Here is a 20,910-nt window from a genome sequence, read left to right on the forward strand (position 1 = left end):
GCTTTATTTCCTTTCCAGATATCTATTTGGTGAATCTCAGTAATATTACAATTAAAAACCAGGATAAACAAAATTGTTCTAAATAAAGTGACATATTCATCTCTTAAAGCAGTATCAGTTGGCCCAAATTCTTTTAGTAAATTTTGTATTATGGACAAGATGAGCCCTGCCTCTTACCTGGTGTTTGAAAATTAAGGCGCCTCAGTTCTACTGGGTCTGTTGGATGGTGTGAAGGGACCTCCTTACTGTTGGGTATGCTGCTCTTTCTAGAGTCGGACTCTGCCCTCTTCCTGTAGGGAGAAATTTTTTTAAAATGTAAGAATACAATAAAAAAGCAATTGAAACATTTAAAAAGCTCCCAACTTTCTGTTTTATTTATTTATTTATTTATTTATTTATTTATTTATTTATTTAATGTTTATTTATTTCTAGGAGACAGAGAGAGAGACAGCATGAGCAGGGGAGGGTCAGAGAGAGAGAGAGGGAATCACAGACTGAAACAGGCTCCAGGCTCTGAGCTGGCAGTCAGCACAGAGCCTGACGCGGGGCTTGAACCCACGAACCGTGAGATCATGACCTAAGCGAAAGTCGGACGCTTAACCGACTAAGCCACCCAGGCACCCCCCAACTTTCTGTTTTAAAACCATCTGACAGGTTAGCTTTGTGACCTTGTTCAGTGCTTTCCCTCTCTTAACCGAGACCATTTCCTCAAGTCTAAAATGTTTGTTTAAGTAATTGACTCAAAGTCCTCCTTCAGCTCTAAAATTGAATTCTTCATTGCCTCTGCTGTTAGGCATTAAGGGGGTTTTAGAGAGATATGACTGAATCTTGATGGCTACAAAGTGGATCTGCACTGGATTTTCCCTTATGGGGCAGACAGATGTAGTAAGTGTGTTCTAAGATTCCAAGCTAGCTTGGCACCTGGAAGGAGAATTAGTGCTACACAAGACCAACATCCCCTTTCTCTTTCAAATTAAAAAAAAAATAGTGTGGCTGCTTATGATGTTAAGCTGTGATTAATATTTCATTAATGAAAGTCAATCATAGAAAGATCAGAGAAAAAGTAATTTCACCTACTGGGTAATCTCACGCTTCCAATGATCATTCATGGCATATGTGAACCATTAATAATGCCTTGTTATAAGTAATTCTTCACACAATGCATTTCATCTTTATTTTAATTACTATCTACTAGTTTTATTAAATAACTTTGTTTAGGGTGTGATAATGTAATAGTAAAAAATGTCCATGCAAGGAACATCAGGTTTTTCTTCATAAGATTTCTTATCCATTTTTTAAACCTCCCCAAATGCAGAGTGCTGCCTAAGTATTTTCTTTAAGGTTAAGTTAGATTAAGAATTCAAGAAATGGAGACCTTTTCAAGCAGTGCTTTATTCTGTATTTATTCAAATACTGATTCCAGCAATCTCCAGGCTGGAGTCATAATCCTTGCATCCACCCCTGTTTAAAACAAAGACATTCTTCTTTGGGGAAAGGGGCACAGCAGTGTTCAGGAACACTCCCTTGTCTTTCTGATATGACTGTCACACAGCTCATTAGTGTTGCTGTGGCAATGGGATCTCATTGAGTGCCACCCAGGTCGTTCCATGGTTAGCCAGAGGGCTCCTGTTAAATAGCCTTTATTTCCATCTCTGCTCATCTGTATAAAATAAAACTAACCAGGGGATGAAGGGAAGATTGATGCAAAAGGAAAGCACACTTGATTTGCTCAAGTGCAATGCCTTCAGCAAAACAGCGTTGATGAAATGAATTTTCTTGGGTGAGTCTTGTTAGACACCATGCTCTCTCAGAACCTTGGATTAAGCTGTCTTGGGATTTCCTGTTTCTACCTAAAGTGTCAGGTATAGCCCAAGGACAGAATATACTGTCAGGTTATGCCACGAATCAGAGGTGAGCACTGAATATGAGGTGTGCTAACGGTACTGGAGGTTCCAATTGTATGGAGTGGAAAATGAGAATGAAAGGAAAAGCAGAGCTGAGGGCTGACAAGAAAGATATGAGAAGAAAGAGAAAGTGTGGCTCAAAAGATCATGTGAAAGAAGGAAATGGTGACCATTTTCAGAGTGGAAAATGTCACCGAATTTTAGGCTGTGAGTATATGACTCATAGAGATTCACTTTAGCAACAAAGGTACAGAAGCGAAATGGGCTAATGAAATGCCATGAACTGCTAGTCAGTCAGTCCAACGTGTAACAATCATACACTTGGTCTTCTCAATTCAAGGAACCCTAGTGGCGTTCCTTAAGCTTGTTTTATTCCATTCGACTTGGCACAGATGCATTTTTTTACTGATGTGCCAGACATAATGATTAAAACCTGGATTTTTATCCCTTCTCAAAGTGGCCCCATTGTCTTTCTTGCAGGATTATGGAGCCAGATGTAGAAATATGTGGGCAAGGAAATTGGGTCACTCTTGCAGGTACTGTAGAATATGCTCCTTATCTTCTTTTTCATGGAGGCCAAGCTGAGTGACACTGAGACAAAGGGACAGAAAAGAATACTCTCTAAAGAAATTTAGTCTGTGTCTCTGGTGCCAGGAAAGGTGAATGTCATATCTTGTTGCCCAGATGAATTTCAGAAAACAGAGCTCAGGACTAAAATTGCCATGTATAGTTGTAATAAAGTTGGGAGGGTGTTCCCTGACATTTAATAACTAACTTGTCCCTCACTTTATCTGTTCAAATAAATGATTTCCATTATCTCAAACTCTAAAAATTCTAGCCATTTCAGAAAACCAGCTGTTTAAACTTTGTTTTCCTTAGTTTAGTTCTGGTGATCACAACATGGATACTGGCTGCCCATGCTTTCATCACATTATTTTTAAACAAGAATGTGCTAAAATGGTTTTTTTCTAACAGAAAGGATTTCTAAGATATGTTTGCAAGATGAAGAGTTTGGTTCTCATTGGTAATAATGATAAATAGCTTCAAAATTAGAATTTACTACCACAAAGTATTAACTAGCATAGGAGGGTCTAAATCAGGCCCAATAGGAATGTCCATGGTCATATTTTTCCTGATAGTTTTTCAGAAGTCTCATTATTCACATTTTCATTTTCAACTAGAAAAAAACAAAGAATAGTGACTACGAGCAGATTTGAATTTTGCCTTGTTCTTTTATTTTTTCTATTAAGATTATAAAGTCCTATTAATAGCTTATTTCCTGCAGAGAGAAACATGTACTACATGCAGGAGTTATACGGGTGAAAAGGAAATGCAAGAGCACATGACATTTCTAGAGTTGGTGGAAACAGCAGTATAAACATAAGTGGTGGTTTGGGATGGGAACCACATATAACCAAAATGCTACTCTGTGGTCTCAGGGACTTTTTTCCCCACTTATTCTCACCTTGTTCTCTTCTAAGGATAAGGTATGAATCTATTTACTTAGGACAAAGATGCTTGGATAAATGGGCAAAGGCTTTTGGAAGAAAGATGCATCTATCTGAAATCCCAACTACTAATATTCAAAGAAATCCATTCAAACAGTTCATGATTCTGATGCCATTAAGAATGCAACCCCACTCTGACACTACCAGTGTGTATCTTCGTAAGGAAGTCAACTATAATGCTTCTCAATTTATTCACTTATGAAACAGAGGGAGAGGGTTAGGAGATGATGTCTAGGTTAAATGTAATTTTTTAGAAGTTGAATTGTTTATTCATATTTTTATATGTTTTTCCATGTATACATAAAGTGTACATATTTTATTAATGTAAAGTTACCCACATATAACTTAGATAACTCCAAAGCATAATACATAAAGCATCATTTAATTAAGAATAATTATAAACTCATATCTAGTACCTCAAATATTCATAAATGTTTAACTAGTGATTCTAAAAAAAGAGAGGGTTGTTCCAACTCTCTCATCTTAATAGAACCAGAAAGCAGGGATGATGTTTTAAAATGTGGACAGCATTAAATGGGAAGGTAGATCTTAGAGTGTATTAAGTGGGTCCAAAGTGTTTTGTCTTTGGTCAAGACTGTTGCACCCCCACCCACAGAGTTTCTGATTCACTAGGTCTGGGGTAAGGACACCAACAATTTGTATTTCTCTCAAATTTCCAGGTGAAGCTAATGCTTCTGCTGCTGGTCCAAGGAACACTCGTTGGGAACTACTTTAATACAGCTTTGGGAGGAAGGCAATTGAGATGAGCACTGAAATCCTTTCATTAGTTTAAGCTTCGGCAGAAGTATTTATCTATCAATATAAATACAAAGATAGATAGATAGATAGATAGATAGATAGATAGATAGATAGATAGAAGTTAGAAAAGGAGAAGGTTTGATTGGACCAGTCATTCAATAATCACACAGATAGCTAGTCTTACTACTACTACTACTACTACTACTACTACTACTACTACAACTACTACTGCTGCTGCTGCTGCTACTGTTGCTGCTGCTGTTATTATTTGAATCTGAAAAACATGGAAATAATTTGGAATGATGTCAGTATTTTTACAAATGCATGGCTATCAATATTTGCAGGATATGAAAATGCCATTAGTGATCTTGTATTGGGTGGTGACCTCAGATCAAACTTAAAAACCAATCTTAAGTAAAAACAAACAAAACAAAACAAACGTCTTACGGAACACCTCACATTTCTGTTCTGCAGACATATTAACACATACAAATGCTCATACAAAATGCAGACTGGTTTCATTACCTCTAAATTTGGCTTTATATAAAGATAATTTGTTATTTATTTTATACAGAAAAACTAATTTATTTTCCTAAGAATCATTTTAGTAGCAAAAATTTTAATATTTTATATATCTAGGCTTTGTCCATCTTCCACTTAGCAGGTAACACCTTGTATATCCAACCTCCACCCTCACCGCCTCAATATTTCCAACAGCTACCAGTATCTTACTGAGCATTAAAGGGGTTTGTTCTCTATTCCTCACCTGTCAGGTTTACTGCTCCATTTTAATGCAGCAAAAAAAGAAAAAGAAAGGCTCAATGTTAGTTGGCCAATGGTAACAAAAGTAACTATGACAACCAAGATTTAAGAAAAACTGCTCATAAGTGGGGCATATTATCTGACACACATTAGGAACTGACAGTGTATCAAAACATTTAAAGGCCTCTAATTATGAGTTAAATGGAGGATATGAGGGTAAGTGACTAAATAAAGCATTTTTGTGCACATGTTAATGTCACATTCACTTATATCCACCAAGCTACAAAATACTGCCACAATTAATTATATCCCAGAAAGTGTTTGATGGTAGAGATATAATATGACCTTTATAAAACATGCCATGAGGAAACTACTAATTTACCTAATGGAAATATAACATAATTCCATAGAAGAAATGTGTTTATCTAAAACAAAAGTCTTAAGTTTCTTTAATGATATAAAATATCTGCAAATGCACTTAACTGCACAAAAATGTGCACAATGTTAGAATACACTATGAGGTTATAAAGTGGCAAAAATGATTTCTTCAAACTCCTTTTGATAAGTAAGGTTATTATAAATCTTTTCTTCCATAAAGGATCAAATACATTTTCAGTTTTGGAAAAAGTAATACTCATCATTATAAATCTACAGAGCATGACCCATCTATATCACTGGGCTAATCTTGAAAGTATTTTATTACCAGCCATTGACATGAGAGATATTTTCCTAGTCAAAGAGGTGCTCCTGTCTGTGAACATAATCTAGCTCATGCTCATGTGATAATATGTAGATTGTTTAGATAACTATGTTCTTTATGTAGAAAGTATAACTTATGTAGACAGCATTACCTGAAAAGAATTAATCTAAACAATCTCAACAGTGAGGCAAATTGCAGAGTTTTTGATGAGTTCTCAAATGCAAAATAGAGATAACTGAATCTACCTTAATGCCAATGAAATATATACCCAAGTTGCTAAAGAATCTGGCTTTAAGATAATCCAGTCTATCTCCATTCAAAAATACAAAACTCACATTTAAATTTTACAAACACACACATACAAAGTGAATAATGAAAATGATATCAAACATACTGGTTAATTTTTTAAATGATTTTAAATGATTTTAATCATTTAATTAATTTTAAAATGATTTACCTAGTGTTGTGTATTTTTAAAAATCCTTACAAATATATGTTTCAAACTTGCTCATTTTTAATCAAGGAGATCTTCAGTGAATCATTGTAGGGCAATCTATTTCTTTGGATGGAAGAGAACTACTTAGTAAATTATCAGTCTTATATATTAAAAGGTTGAATATTCTGATGAACAAATGTATAGCTAGTGTGTGATTCATTTCCTCTTCCACAGAAATGTCAGACTCACTACACACACAAGTACATATTTGGTATAAGTACCTAAGTTTGAAGGCTTTAGAAGCTTATAAATTTAAATTACAGGGAGAGAGTTTTATTACAGCTCTTGCCAGTCAAGATGAAGGTGATATTGCATGATGGAGTGAATAAGTGGAGGAGATTGAGTTTGGAGTTTGTTTAATGCCATTTGATTTGTATAAATTTGATTACCCAATATTCCTCTGTGCCATGCACTCTACTAGGCATAAGGGATAAGAATGAGGAAATGACAGCATCCTTGAGTATAGTTTAGTGGGGGCAATAAAGACTAGAAAATGGGGAAAATCTAGTAATGTGATAGGTTCTGTAACAGAGACAAGTGGAAAGTACTTTAACAGTATAGACAGTGGAACCCTAGGGCAGACTGAACTGGTAGAGATAACAGGTAAAGAAGGAGGCACCCAGAAAATCTTTTTATTTAGGTGTCATCTTAGCTTACTTCTAACGGATGTTTTAGAGTTAGTCAGGCCAAGAGGAGAGGCTGGGGAGAAAGAGGAAAGGCATTTCAGTTGTATGGAAGGATCTACTCAAAGGCCAGAAAGGCAGAAGCAATTGGACAATCAATTGTCCAGTGTGGTTGGGCATGGCAGCATGTATCTCCATAGCATCTCAAAATATCTAAAAAAATACCTGATTTTTATTTCATTCTTTGATGACATCTTAGAAATATATGCAAAGTTGATACAACAAGAGAAGACTAACAAAGCACAGACCACAGAGAGCAACTAATCTTGGATCTAAATGAAAAGTTTGAAAAGAAGGCCTGTCTGTGTTTTAGTCCCATCTATCCCATGACCTTCATACATGAACATCTGAAGGTGGGGATGGAAGCTATTTACTTGAACTCCAATACCTATTTAGGCTAGACTATTTCTATTTAAGGATATTAGTTTTGTCTAGATAGTGCCTGAGAGTTTTCCAAACTCCTAATCCATATTTTCTTTTCTTCCATAGTACATAAGAAATACTTCTCATTCATCTTGAAATGTTTTTCCATAGAGTCAGGTTAGCATTTTATTTTTAAATATCTTCTATACAAGTAATTACTGGACTGTTCTAGAACTAATGACTAAAAAGCCTTACATATGTAACAAGTTTACAGGGTAGATGGAGATCTAAGAGTGTTCATTTACTTTATGGATTCTTTTCTTTTCTTTTTTTGTGGGGTGGATGAATGAAGGGCAACCTGGAGTCATATTTAAGAAAAACATGCACACTGAAGGCAGAAATAATGTAGCAATAGAACTATTAGGTTGTGTTTTAGGATCTCAGATTATAGAGCATTATTAAAAGGTTCGATAATCTAGTCTACCCACTTACATTATAAATGAGGAAACTGAGGCTCAGAGTGTTAGCATGACTCTCTATCACAATTAGCTACCTACTCAAGAGCTGGGACTCAGGTTTCCTGATTCCTGATTTTCTGATTAGTGTTTTTTGAAATCTTGCTACCATTTTACCTCTGTTGTTTACATTTTGAAATATTGTATACATCACATATAGAGAACAAAATAAAAAAATCATAGGGCAAAATAATTCTTAACATTAAAGACCTACCAAATATATTTTAATTTTCTGATGGTTCAGTGGAATCTTAGGGTCTTTACAAAGCTTCAGCTGATGTTGTTTTGTCATTGATTATCAATGCATTATAGGTTTAAAAATTACTAGATTAAAAATAAACTGAACTAAATACAATGCCAGATAAAAGAGCATACTGGTTCCACATTAATATAATTAATAGGAATAAGTCTCAGTCTTCTCACACAGATCTATAAAATATGTTTCTTTATATGCACAAACCATCTATAGTTATAGACCTACTCCTAAGGCAAGTAGTTTTGTTGCAGGTGTATGTGATAAGTGGGACTATCAAGATAATGTGAGTTGATGATATTTAATAATAATAATGGTATATTCAGTTCTGAGCCATTACCAATGACCTATGTGTAAAATGAAAGGCACCTAAAAAGAGGGATGAAGTATTTATTATATAATTAACTTTGCACAGAATCCAAGCTATAAAAGACACTATTCATTGCCTACAGAAGATTTCCTCTTGAACTGCCTCATGATAATCAAGAAGGACATTGTTGGGTCTACTTGAATTTCAAGTCAGGAATGTTCTTTACTGCTGAAGCAAGCATTTCTATTTCAGAAATGCTTCATGGGCTTTCAGATGGTTAGCTAAATATACTTGGCATTCGAGGATGTGTGCATTTCCCAACAATTGCATTAGACGATGCTTACATATGCACACACTAAAATGCAACTCCGTTTTAAGAGTCATAAGATCTTTAAATGTGATGCCTCTTTTTGAAGGATTAGAAAAAAATGTAACTGAGTTGAATTTTTTTTCAAGCACATGCACACGAGGAAAGGAACACTTAATTACAGATGTTTAAAAATTATTAAGGTTATAATAATATTTATTCATATTTACATAACTCACAAATGCCCTGCACATTTCTGTTAAGTGGCATGATAATGATAGCCAGATATAGCGGAATGAAACACAACTTAAAAAAGTAAAGCAAACATTTTCTCTGTTTTGAATAATCACAAAATATCATGTGCCATGGTCTAGAAATGCAACCATCAGCAAGCACTTTCTGATCCGACTCTCATAGTAAGAATTGGCCACCTAAATAAATATCACAGAAAGCAATGATAATTCTACTTTCAATCTTTTATTATTGAATTATCTTCTTGTAATAAGTATAGCACATGAACAGCAAAGAATACCAGCTCCTGTTTGGACTCACTCAGAATCTTTTATTGTTCTGGGCATGTAAGTACCCAGTGCTCTCTGCATTTACTTCTTACACAAGAGCAAGGAAATTTAATTAAATATACACTGATACAATATGGATTGAGATGGGGAAATTGAAACTCTCATCTAAGAGGAGAGATTGTCTTTCAATTACCTGTCTTTTAAGCTATTTTATGGCACGGATAATGGAGTGATGACAGTGATCAGGAAACAAAATAATGATGGGTCTTTCTTTCTTTCTTTTTTTCTTTCTTTCTTTCTTTCTAACTAACTAACTCTAAAAATAGGATAGGCAATTTAATAGGTGATGGTTATAAATTTCTTTCTTTAATTGGTCTTTTTAACCAATTAAATAATTGAATAGAATTAGTATAGAATATAGTATAAGAGAAAGTTTTCCAAAGGACAAGTGTCTTTTTATTTTTTTTTAACATTTATTTACTTTTAAGGCAGAAAGAGAGCACAAACTGGGGATGGGCAGAGAGAGAGGGAGACACAGAATCCTAAACAGGCTCCAGGCTCTGATCTGTCAGCACAGAGCACAGAGCCCCACACGGAACCTGAACCCAAGGACTGCAAGACCATGACCTGAGCTGAAGGTGGCTGCCCAACCAACTGAGCCATCCAGGCAATCCATTCAAAGGACAAGTGTCGTGAAGGATAATTTTTTAAGTTGAGAAGAGGTTATTATATATAAAAAAAGGACTATTCCAGGAACTAAGAACATCCTTAACAAAAGAATCAGGTAGAAATAATTAACGTAACCCAGTGAAGGGAGCCAGATAAATAGGATAAAGATAAAACGAAAGTAAGATTATCAGATTATGCATGTCATCAAGAATCAAAATGAAGACATTCCCATCTGCTTTTGAAAGTCAAGGTTATGAGGGGGGAGAAAGAGAGGGAGAGAGATAGAGGGACTACTTTATATTACAGGGAAGAGGTCATCTTCACAGCAGCATTCTCAAAGATGATACATCATAAAGAAAATAGGAACATAGATTAAAGTTTCATAAAAATAAAATTTGGATTGGAAAAAAAGAAAAAGTGACATAAAGGAAGATAATTCAGAATTTAGTCAGTCTACATGTTTAAGAGTATGCATTATATATATTAATATTTATAATTTTATATATTTTAATATTGTAATTATAATATTCTAAGTCTGGAAGGATTTAGGGAAAGAATAATTACTAATGTCCTCTTTGCAACTGACTAGGCAGTGACTAGGGGAAAATTCTTTGCTTATTGTAATGGAGGCAGAAATAGAACTAAAAAAATGTGGAAGATCAGAAAGTATGGAGTAGATGTGTGTTCTTTGCATCCTAAATGTAGTGAAAAGACACTAAATCAGATCAATACTTAGGAGTAGAAGGACTGAGGTTTTACTTCTAGTTTTTTAAAGGAAACTGGTACCTCACATCCCTTACTGGATACAAATGAGAATTAACTATTAGAATAAAGGTTATAGAAAACAAAAGAAAAAATTCATTCTCTTCCTTATTTTCCTTGTTTTATCTTTAAATTTTATCAACTTTCAGGGTTCTGAGAAATAGCTACAGGAAAAAAATAGCTCATGCACTTAGACTTATGAAATGGACATAAATGTGCAAATTTATAGTGGTATTTCTAAAACCATGTTGAAATTGAGGAATTAATCTATAGGAATTTAACCGCAAAACCAAAAGCACACTGTATACACTGTATGTTAGTTAACTTGACCAAAAATTATATTAAAATAAAAAGGGAAAAAAAGGAAAAATAAATTAGAAAACTGAAAAAAATCCATTTGAATCCCAAAGACCAAAAAAAAAAAAGCAATTAATCATCTAAAGCAATCAAATGCAGGCTTTGAATTATCTGCCTGTGAATGTTCTCATTTTTCAAAAGCCATGCAAACTAGCTCAGAAGACTGAGGCTAGGATCCATGAATTCTGGGCAACAAAATCTATACACACACTGAATGAGATTTTAAAAAGTACAATCTTTATATTTTGTTCCAATCTAATGAAAGCATTTTGCAGCGATTATGGGGGCTACACTAAAGTATTTCATTAATAGCAACCAACCACATCATGACCATAGAAGGGTTACCAAGATTGCAATGGAAATATTGGGCAAACCTACCTTTTATAAAGAAGGATAGCTATGACAATGCAGATGATAAAAACCACTGCAAGGACAGGACCTACAACCCAGATCAAGCCTTCTTCTTCATCTGTGATTGGCTGTGGATCCAGATCCATTGACACAACAGGATCAGAGTAGGGACTGGTTGCATACATCTTCTGAGGAAAAACAGAGTCTATTGTTACTTATAAACTAATGGCTTGCTAGTGTGTATCTTTAGCTTTAGAAAAAGCAAAAATTCAAAACTTAGTGGATTTGATGTTAAGTGTGCAAAATTATGTCATTAAGAAAAGGAGGGAGGGAAAGGAATGATAGAAGAGTTGGGAGATAAGGGGGGGAAGAGGAAAAAGCAAAGAGGTCTTGCAACCTAAATTTCCTTGTAGAGTGAAGTAATTTATAATAAAGTCATTTTTGATGGTTCAAATTAGTCTGTAGACACATTGGGATCTGTGGATGGCATATGAAATGATCTTATCCAGTATAAAGTACCAGTAATTAACCAGTCATAATATGTTCAGTAAGCATTTACATTAGGCCACGGTATTACGTACTGCGTGAAAATCAACAGAAATATTATGGTCCCAGCACAAAGAGATTATCACCCAGTCAAGGAGACCAAATTTAAAAAGTAAACATTTACAGGGAAAATGTCAGTATTTCAGGAAGGAGAAATGGAGACTTGTAAGTGAAAGGATACACAGCCTCAGTTATAAGGAGCTCTGAGGACATAATGTATTGGAAGTCGCTGAGAGTAAATATTAAGTATTCCTCATAACACACACACACACACACACACACACACACACACACACAGAGTTAACTATGTGAGATGATAGATATGCTTATTATCTTGCTCTTGGCAATCATCACACAATATATATGTGTATCAAAACATCATGTACACTTTAAACATATACAATTGTATATTTCAATTTTTCCTCAATGAAATTGGGAAAAATAAATATATAGTTACTTGCTGAAGGAATTGATTTTGTTTTTATAGCAACCTATTTTGTTCTGTCCCATTTCAAGGCTCTCTTTTAGAACAGTATTCTCTTGACTGAGCCTTCTTTAACACTCCCTTCACTGGTTCTCTTAATTTTGTACTCAATTGGTCCCATACTAATCTTGCCAACTGATCATGTCCTGCTGAGCTGACCACCTCTGAATCCATCCTGTGCTGGCATGCTGAAGTTTTATTTTCTGCTAATCTTTCTCTCCCTTATCTGGCAAGGCCATTATTAGCTTTAACTACCAACTTCTATGAAGATTACTTTTTGATTAATGTTCCTAAACTCAGTAACTCTGCTAAGTCCCAGACCTTCATTTCCAATTATTTTGAGAGATTTCTACATCTCCTACATCTACCTGCAAGATAAGAATTGCATGTGTTATCCCCCTGCTTCCTAGATATACCCTCCTTCTAAATTGCTAATTTTTCTCACCCTCTTGATATCTAGGAATGAAAAGTACTGATTTTATCTTGCCAATGACACTCTAGGTCAATCTACCCTCTTTCCAATCTCATGGGTACCATTTTCTTCAGGACCTCATTCATGCCCACCCAAACCAGAGCAAGTGTTTCTTCCTTCCTCTAACAGTCTCTACCGCTGCTAGAGTTATTATCGTAAACTGCAGGTGTTAAACCTTCAGGAGGCTCTCTGGTGATTCCTAAATAAAACCTAGCCATTCTGGCATGGATCTTAAGATCCTCCATATTTTGTTTTAAACTTCTGTACCACATACAACATTTTCCATCACAGTGAGCTTCATGCTACTATTCGCTAGTGGCTCTATTCTCTGTCTTTTACCCTCTGACAAGTTCCACAACATTTATCTCCTGAAATCCAACTATTCTCCAAGGCTCCACTTAACTATGGCCTTCAGTGATGCTAACTGTCCTTAACTGGAAATAACCAATCATTTCACAAACTATAGGTAAAAACAATTTTAAAAATTTTAGGTAGTCCTTTATTTCTTTTATTTATCCTTTATTCCTTTTGTAATGGTATTCATCAAACTCTATTTTCTTTTTTGTGCATATGCCTTATTTTCTTTAATGAAATTATAAACTCCTGGAAGTTAGGGATTTATATACGATTTGTGTTTACACACTTAAATCAGCTAGCACAAAACTTTGCACTTAGTGAGTTCCCAGCAAATCTCTGTCAAATAAAATAAAATGTTCATCCTTTCAAATGGCTGACATTATCAAGACATGAGAGAATAGTCTAATTTTTCCATGATTAGGAAATATATTTAATTTTTAATCTTCATTTAAAAATTGATTTAGGACATATATTCTGAATTGAAGTACAACAAAATTAGTCAATCTGGAGGGCATACACCCCACTAAATGCTTGTGTATTGTTCTTTTTTTTCCATTTTCCTCACTGTTCTTAGGAAGGAGATTGACTATATTTCCAGAGTTTCTAATGTGTCAAAAGACAAAAATTCAATGCATTTCCAACCTTCTCAGAAGCAGCTTAAGAAAAATATATGTATAGTGTAAGGACTTGGCCAAGACACTAAATATTGAAGATACATGATTCTTTATATAATTGCTTGTTTTGGTTTATACTTTCCCCTTTCTATTTTGTAGGTCACATTCAAGCTGTTTGGCAGACAAAAGTAAACAAAACTCTGTGATTTCAAATTCTTTACCAAGAGCCTTTGAGGTAATCATCTTGGTCAGCCAAGATACAAATCTAAGCAGAGGTTTTCCTAAAGTGCACAGATTTCCAACCTAAATGAGGATATAGAGCCATATGAAAAAGAAAAGAAGAGAAAAGAAAAGAAAAAAGGAAACCATAAAAAGACTAGCCTGATGAAAAGCAGAATTTGTTCAAAGCATGGAGGTAATAGTCTTTGGTCATTCTAAACCAGTCCTCTGATCAATTCTCAATATGAGGCCAAAAGAGACTGGGGAAAGCTCATGTTGTAGAGAGTGGATATTTTCTCTATGAAAATTATCAGCGCACCCTGGGAATGGTTAGGTGCTTAACAACAACTAGTCCATAAAAATTTGAGGCTTACAAAGTGACTAAATCACTGAGAACATGATACTAGTTGAACGAGTCTTTTCTACATAGTAGACATAGTGCATAAAGAGCAATGTTGAGAAAGATGTTGGAGAAAAAGGGGCAATTTACATAATGTATTTGGAAACAGACCTAATGAAACAGTGCAATGACATACTAAGGGAAGGGGTAAACTCTTTGTCCCTGGTAATGGATTTAAACACTAGAAATACCTGGGAGAATTAAAACCTGAATTTCTAACAGTGGTGTCATCAGCCTGCAGGGTCTGCTGAGGTTTCTCTTCTTTGCCGAATTCTGTGATCTGCCTCAATGGTCTGAATGGGCTTTCTGAAACATCTTAGAGCTATTTAAAGAAAATTACTTCAAATATCTAAAAGTCATTAAGAACAAGAAAGAAAAAGATGGTTTCTAACATTCTATTCCCTTGATGTTCTGCCTTAAAACCTTCAACTGAAAAGAGAAAGCATATCCGTGCATTAAAATTCCAGGGAGCCCGTCACTTTGTTTTCAAATGACATTCTGTGCACAAAGGTAAACCAGGCAGAAAGGCTGCCTTTGTGTTTTGATTTTCCATGGGGGAATTCCTTCAGCCATTTGAAGAGAAGCCCCATTGCATGTGCTAACACCTGATGTGCAGAAATCTTTGATACATCTCAGGCTTCTTATATACAGGTAGTGAATGGCCCCACTGAGCTACCACACCTGTCAGTTTTAGGCCCTTTTTAGATAGATACAGTTAGAAAATGTATATTAAATGTTAATGTGAACCTGCCACTACAAAATCCACCCCCCTTCACATCTACAATTTGTCTTCCTCTCTCTTCTTCTCTCTCTCTTTCAACATTCACAGCAACTGAAGCATAAAACGACATAAGAGCAAGATGAATTACATAAAAGAAGACAACTCATTATTTAGAGTACCTTAGAAATTCTGTTTTATTGAATTATTTTCTAACATTCTTGGCTTTTCCCTGATAAAATCATTGGTAAATTGCTCTAATTAAAGAAGCTGGCTTGTCTTTTCCTAGACAAGGAATCCCTGTGAATCCAGGGAGAGATTATGGGCTCACTGGCAGTTACAGGAGAATAAAATAAAATCACCTTCAATCAATATTGAGGCAATATTTCCAATACTTGGAAATATAGAGTATGTTTTACTGTGGAACTTCATAGTTCCTCTGTAATCAAATGAGCTGAGAACAGTCATTTTGAAAGGATGAGGAAGGAGACTTTTAGCAGTTAAGGCTAACAGACTTCTATCTACATGTGTCACACTCATGGTTTCAAGAACCATGTCCTATCAATTCATTACTTCATATATCAAAAACTCCACCTAAATTCCATGTCATGAGACACAGCCTTGTTTATAATGAAATCCCAAGCAGATTACTCAGCAATATTTAAATAGTAGGCAGCCTGTTGCTTCATTTGAATTAATAGTAGCTCACAAGAATTAATAAGGATGGATATATCTACATATCCCCCAAGTAGCCATATTCTGGTGAAAATATATAAGAGTACCAAAGGAAAGAGATGCCAGCACAATTAACTTACAGACTCTGCATGTTCCATCACTGCTAACACAAAGAAGACATATTCTTGACCACTCTGGAGTTGCTTGTTTGTAAATCCACCATAATGTTTGTCATCCCCCAGGGTGAACTCAGTGGGAAGGACATCAAAGTGAGCAGCAATATATGGCTTTAATTCAACTTCTCTCCCATAACGGATGCTTCTGCGTTTCCTAGATATCTCTTTAAGCAGCTTAAGGAAAAAAAGTGGGAAACAGAAAAAGAAATGTAAACAATAATAACCTAACTGTTTAATGGGAAAAAATAATTCAGGACTGGGAATAACTTGAATATAATTTGTCTACATTTCATGTACTATGACAGCATCACTAAATCTCAGCTTCATCTTTCAAATGTTTGTCTTGCTGTTAAAGTAACATGTTAGATTGCTATTGTAAAACCCGGGCCATAGACACAAGGCAATGAGACCCTTCACTGGTAGCGCATATTATTGTACACTCTAATGATGGAAACTTCTCAAAGGGCAAGAGTGTTCAAGTAAAAAAAAAAAAAAAAAAAGCCTGTTATACAGGCTTTATTAACAGGCTATATTATTGTTATTTATTAAACAAATAGTAACCTCAGATAAAGCCCTCAAATATGATCAATTTTTGGAGAGGTTAGTATCATCTTAGTAATGAGAACATTTATATGATACAAATTCCCTTAAATCATGGGAAATAGAATCCGATGACCAAGTTTTAACTGACGTATATTAAATACACATTATCACTCATTTAACAATTTATGGCTTGATGACTTCTTGAATGTGTATTTCAGTTACAATTCCTCACATTTATCATGACATTATCTTTTCTGGGGCTGATAGCTCTCTGGGGAGGTTGAATTATCCTCCCAGATGATATAGGCAGGATAGATAAACATTAAATTTAGTGTTACCCTGAAGAAAACAAACACACACATGCACACAAAAATCTTTCAAGTATCTTTAAAAGAAAAAAAAAGGAGAAATTATGTTTTGATATTTATATTTTGCATTTACCCTTTTATTAGAAAATCATGTTAATGATATTTTATGACTTTTTGACAAGTGATATCAAAGTTAGCTTTGTCTTCTTCCATTAAATATTGGTATTTCACAGGGCTTAATGGGGAAAATTGTTTACAGCAGTCTGTGATGCCTTTTTGGAATGAAACTTGTCTTCAGCTTCATAAATAAAATCAAGGTACTAATGGAAACATTATGGCAAAAATATTTGCTACTCTTGTTTTTATAAATGGGAATGATAGAGAAAAAAAACCAAAGTAGTGATATCTGCTTAGCAAAAGGAGACCCTGTCACTATCAAGGCCAGGCTTCTGTGATAATAATGGTGGCAGACTCCACACATGGCAAACATCAAATCCTTAGGTTAGAGACCTGACAGTGCCCTATGTAAGAGTTGTAAATGTGCTCAGCTGATAAATATGTGACATAAAAATGTGAAAACTCTCTTGGTTATATAGATAATCTGTGCCAAAGCTATTTTTTAATTTATTATGCGCTAATAGTTTCTTTAGATATGAACTCATTGATACAATTAAAATTACATGATATGTAAGCTCTTTTATGAAAACCACAATAGACTGGGTGTCACTTGTTGGGCAAATTTGGACTCTCTGATGATAAGTTCAGATGGGCGGATCAATTATGCGCCAATGAAGTAGTAATAAAACAAGGTCAGAAACAGCACTATCTTTCAATCCTGTTGTCAATTTTAGGTTTACTTATAATAATGCTAATGACAATGATGGCTAATATTTATTAAGTACTTACTTGGTGCCAAGCACTGTTCTCAGAAGCCTAAATATTTATTAGCTCATTTGCTCCTTATAATAAACTTTATAAAGCAGGTTACTATCATATCCCCATTTTATAAATGAGGAAACTGAGGCATAATAGAAAGTGGCAATATGTAATTGGATCGACTGGTGAAATAAAATGAAATTACATGTAAAGGATTCTTTTCAACTATAGTTTTGTTCCCTTAATGGTTTCACAGTATCAAGAAAACACAAATGCAACAATTAAGCTAAATTGATAACCTAAATTGTTTTAATTCAGTCTTTACTTCAATGTATGTAACTTTTGTGAATCTGCTCTTAATGCAGATGAATATGTACTTAGTTACCTTTTCCTGGATTCTCTTAACATGTTATTTAAAAAAAAATTCTAATGCCAGATATTTAATAGTATACTGGAAGAGTATAATATTAAGAAGGTTATTATTGATATGCAGCAAATGATGGACTATTACTTTAAGAAGGACAAATGTACTGCAGATGAGATGAACAGATTTTTGAAGCTGGTTAATCTGAAACATTTACCAACAGTGTTTATGTGACTGTGTCCCCTCTTCCACTTCACTGATCAAACCCTACCTTTATTTTATTCATATTTCAGAGGTATGAAACTGTCATAATTCATCCGTATCACTGTCATCCCCTTGAGCACCTTTTGCTGAGTTTTTTTAAGAAGACTTATAAAGAGCACTTTAGTATAAAATATTTGGGTTTTTGGTGCTCCTTAGATCCAATGCAGCCATTCATTAAGGTCAAACATGGAATATCAACTCTGCCCCTGTAGGTTGCTCTACTCTCTGCAGGACGCTTCCTGTGTTATGCTTTAAATTGGTCAAGTGTGCTCAGATGACACCAAAGTTATCCAGTATGTTGAAGTTACAACCACAAATGACTACATTATTTAGAAGCAAGCCTTTGAAGTACAATGCAATGAAAAGCTTATGATATATTATAAGTCCTGCCCTGAATTAAATATAACCAATATTTTATGAGTCATTCTGTCCAAAATTCAGTTTGACTATCAATGTCTGCTCTGCCCAGTCTGACCTTGACAACAGAAGTTCCAGTACATGAATTTATTATGTGGAGATTATCCCCAGACAAAGGATAAATGAGCTTAGAAGATAATATTGAGAGTCTGTTTAGGAAGCCTCTTTCCATTTTTTATGGGCCTAGATGTGAGGCATACATGTGGAAATCCCCTTAGGCCACCATTCTATTCGATGATACAGTTTCAATGATTTGAATTATAGGCCTTTCTTAAAAAATCACTTGGTCAAATACATTTAAGAGAGGAACACTGCTTTGTCAAAGCTGGCAGTACCAAGCTATAGATAAAATTACAACAATGCTTTTATTATCCATGATGGGGGGGGGGGGAATGTCTGTAGGGATCAGAAACTGGATGAGTAAGCATAAAGTGAGGCCATAGCCTACTTTCATTTGTTCCCCTACAGAAGAGTTACAAAATGTATTGGAGGTAATTCTGGAAGACATATCAAGGGCTTTAGTTTTTTATCAGAAATAATTTTCATTTTCCAGTCAATGCATATCTTATTTCTTCCACCATTAATTCTACAATGTGGTCTCAATTATATCAGTAAGAAAAGTGGGAAACAACCCATCCTGACCCCAAAATTTTGAATTAATAAATGTTCTTTATCAAACTATTATACAGATTAATGCACCACAACTTGTGGGATGATTAAAATGACCCTTTGTTATGGGAATCAGCAGCACAGACCCATAGAATTTAATTGCAGGAAAGTTCAATGTCATATAGCTCTATACTTTAATCCATTAGCATTGCTGTGCATTTTGGAGGTTAAAACCTGGCTATAAAAGAGAATCAGCTTCCTATTACTAGAAAATGGTTTTACTTCTAAGGAAAGCTTATTATTTAAAAGTATTGGACATCATTTTTGGATTGGATCTTAATTCCTTGATAACTTTTATTTTTCTAAACAGGAAGATAGGTTCATAGATTCTACAAGTTATCTCTGCATTTTAAATCCAGTTCCAACTGAATTCAGTAATTTATTAGAGAGATGATTAAAATAATAAGGAATAACAATATAGTAATAATAATCTCCAGATTGACGGATAGTTGCAAGTAAAAGCATGCCTTGCTTCAAAATGTTTAGAAAATACCAACTGACATTTTGCATATTCTCTAACATAGAAAAACAATTTTGTTCCTTCCTTTCCAACATAAAAAAATTTATAATGTAAATTACTTGACATTATTGAAATGGTAACTCATTTTACACCCCTTCAATGCTATCTAATCATTAAATAGTGACATAAAAGCATAGTCCTAACCTTGAACTCATCTCCCCTTAGAACTTGATCAAGTTTAATTCAGATAAATGAAGTAGGTGATGATGAACCACATGTTTAGAGAGGACATATGTCTGCCAAAAGAAGCTAACAGCCTTTATCAGGTCACAGCCTCCTCAGTACAGACATACATAAAATACATCACTTCCCTGTAATGCAGCTAAGGAATTTCTGTTTTCTCTTGCTCTATTTGCACTAATTCAAGGTAGAGAAAATACCTTGGAAATAACAGGTTGGGGTAAAGATGTGGCCTTTACTGTAAATAAACCCAACAAATGAAAATCTCATTATGTCCGCAAGTGGAGGCCTTTTAATTTGCCTTCTGAAGTGATTCAAACCCACATCATGTTAAAATAGCAGTCTTTCCTGTATTTGACTGAATTGCAGTCATTAACTTGCTTGGCTTTCTGCAAATATGGCTTACCACTTCTGATCACAGTTTTCCCGTCTAAAAAGAATTATGTAATATTAGGTATGCAATAATTTCCAAAAGAAAAAAACCAAAAACCAAAAACAAATGGTCTTGTTGCAAAAAGAGCACTAATTAAAATCTACCTATTGTTGTTGTAAGATTTCAGAAATTAAAATCATACTATTTAGTGTTTCTTCTGTTTTTTTGTTCTATATTTCTTGCGTGGCTCAAAATTTTGTGATGTGTTTTGTGTGCCCCTGTAGTTAAATGCATTTTGGACTCTGAAACCCTACAGAATATAGAATAAAGCAAACATATGCTAATCAGCATAATTCTGTGAGAAAGCAGTCTAGAAAGCATAGTAGGTCAAATGTTGAACTCTGGTACATATTGCAATTTAGCATTCATAATAGCTTCAGCTATCACTGCACTAATGAAGCAGACCTTGGAATTCATAACAATGATGATTAAGTCTTTGCTGACAATTCACTTTA

The 20,910-nt window shown here is 34.6% G+C and overlaps 1 protein-coding gene across 1 annotated transcript in view; it reads right to left on the reverse strand.

Moving 5' to 3' along the window:
- PTPRD (protein tyrosine phosphatase receptor type D) overlaps positions 1-20,910 on the reverse strand; it is a 533,426-nt gene that overhangs the window by 130,792 nt on the left and 381,724 nt on the right. Inside the window, exons 21-23 of the mRNA XM_039252611.1 lie at positions 15,846-16,055; positions 11,248-11,408; positions 178-290 (exon numbers count right to left, since the gene is read on the reverse strand). Of these exons, the coding sequence (XP_039108542.1) occupies positions 178-290; positions 11,248-11,408; positions 15,846-16,055 (484 nt within the window). The remainder of the gene's footprint in view (positions 1-177; positions 291-11,247; positions 11,409-15,845; positions 16,056-20,910) is intronic.

The sequence above is a fragment of the Hyaena hyaena genome, unplaced genomic scaffold (assembly GCF_003009895.1).
Source record: "Hyaena hyaena isolate Hyena2069 unplaced genomic scaffold, ASM300989v1 scaffold_422, whole genome shotgun sequence".
NCBI classification, from domain to species: Eukaryota; Metazoa; Chordata; class Mammalia; order Carnivora; family Hyaenidae; genus Hyaena; species Hyaena hyaena.